Here is a 1,717-nt window from a genome sequence, read left to right on the forward strand (position 1 = left end):
TTACACACCACCACCAATAGTATCAATATACCAATTGACACCTATATGATCTCTGGCAGCCATTCTAGCCTCATGCTTAGTTTCAGCTAAATCTCTCGCCAATTGGTCCTGTCGTTGCTGTTCCAAAAGCTTAGCTTGTTTTTCTTGGAGCCGGATCAACTTCCTAGACTCGGCCTCATCCCTTTTCGCCATCATTTTATTTGCACAAATAGGCGATAATATCGAGCGCCGAGTACCAAGAATCGACTTATTGTTTCTTGGTTTTTTTGCTTTAGTTTGGTGGTGTTAAGACTTCCGTAAACTATCTCTTATAAGATCTAGTTCTTAGGATAGAAGGGTATTTGCCTATATACTCCGCTGGATATACCGTTTCAATTGACTTAAAATAGTATTTATATCCTCGAGGTCCTTAATAAGCTTAAGATTAAGCTTATTTACTCGCTAGATAGTATCTAGCGGCGAGTTAGTGGCTGAACTGGAGATATCTAGGGGGGGTGATAGAGTGAAAATCCTAAGGGGGGACCCTTCTGATTCAAGCGCCTTTTGACGTAAAGGACTAAGAACTGCTTCTGGATCTAGGGGATAAATACCCCTAGATTTAAATAAAGATCTTATAGTTCTCTGGGTATATACCTACTCCCATACACCATGGATCATCCTAAAAAAATCCCACTTTTTGCTAGCACTTCCACCCTATATAACAACCTCAGTATTTTCAGAACGGAACTAGTGTTTTAGGCATTAGAAAGCCTAGCCATTAAGTGGTTAGTAAAGGTATATTATATAGGGTAAAAAGAACATTAGGATAATGTTTTTCTCTATACAAAAGGTAATAAACTCGATGGTTTTATAAGATCTATAATTATCTATTAAAAGAAGCCGAGGCCTCCCTTTTTAGATCCGAGAAATAGTAGCTTTATAGAAAGAGAAAAGCCATTTAAGAGCTATTTCATCATCAGTCTAGCCATTAGGTATAGGCTTGATTCGAAAATCTAGTATAGTGATATTTTCATACCACTCTACCATATAGATACTACCCTTAGGTAAAAACCAGGGTAGCATAACCCAGCTATCGGCAGTAATACATTCAATAGCAGTAATTGATTCAGCTTAGCCACTAGTAGGTAGATTACTAGTTTTTCTACTAGTAATCACCTTACGTTTCTTCCCTTAGCCAAGTTGGAAGCCAGTCTCGTCCCAATTGTAGATCTCATAAGGTAGGAATTGATGCTCCTTTATCACCTAAGATAGGTGATTATACCAGAGAAATAAAGGGCCAAATTGCTCACTATCAATCCTTACTTTCTCTTTAGGAGTTTGGGTAATATAACTAAATTTTTAGGGTAGCTTTTGGATGAAGCGGTACACCCAATTATGGCCGACAACCCGATCTGAACCCGCTATTTTCAATAGGCGATTAGCGGCCTTTTCCACAAGATCCGGGCTAGGATCTATATAGGCGGAATTGAGAGTATTGATCAAAGAAATCAATGCTTTTTCTTGAATTGGATTTAGGGCTTTGGTTGCTTTGGCACGGTCGGAATTGCTCTGGCGACCACGTACTCGGCCCCTCAGCACTTAGTAGGAGATATCAAAATCCCTGGCTAATTTAGCTAGGTTGGGTTTGCTGGATTCATGGAAGATTTTAACTGCCTCCTTGATTCGATCCTCGCTATTTTTGATTTGATTTGATATTGTGGTGTAGTATAAAATTGTA

The 1,717-nt window shown here is 39.0% G+C and overlaps 1 protein-coding gene across 1 annotated transcript; it reads right to left on the reverse strand.

The window, feature by feature from the left end:
* N7500_009519 (uncharacterized protein) lies at positions 1-192 on the reverse strand (the record flags this gene model as incomplete). The annotated part of the gene is made up of 1 exon (XM_056680658.1): positions 1-192. One exon carries the CDS (start codon positions 190-192, stop codon positions 1-3), a length of 192 nt encoding a protein of 63 aa, XP_056528040.1.
* Positions 193-1,717: the final 1,525 nt, after the last annotated feature.

The sequence above is a fragment of the Penicillium coprophilum genome (assembly GCF_028826855.1).
Source record: "Penicillium coprophilum strain IBT 35676 chromosome Unknown utg000006l_segment0_segment0, whole genome shotgun sequence".
In the NCBI taxonomy this organism is placed as follows: domain Eukaryota; kingdom Fungi; phylum Ascomycota; class Eurotiomycetes; order Eurotiales; family Aspergillaceae; genus Penicillium; species Penicillium coprophilum.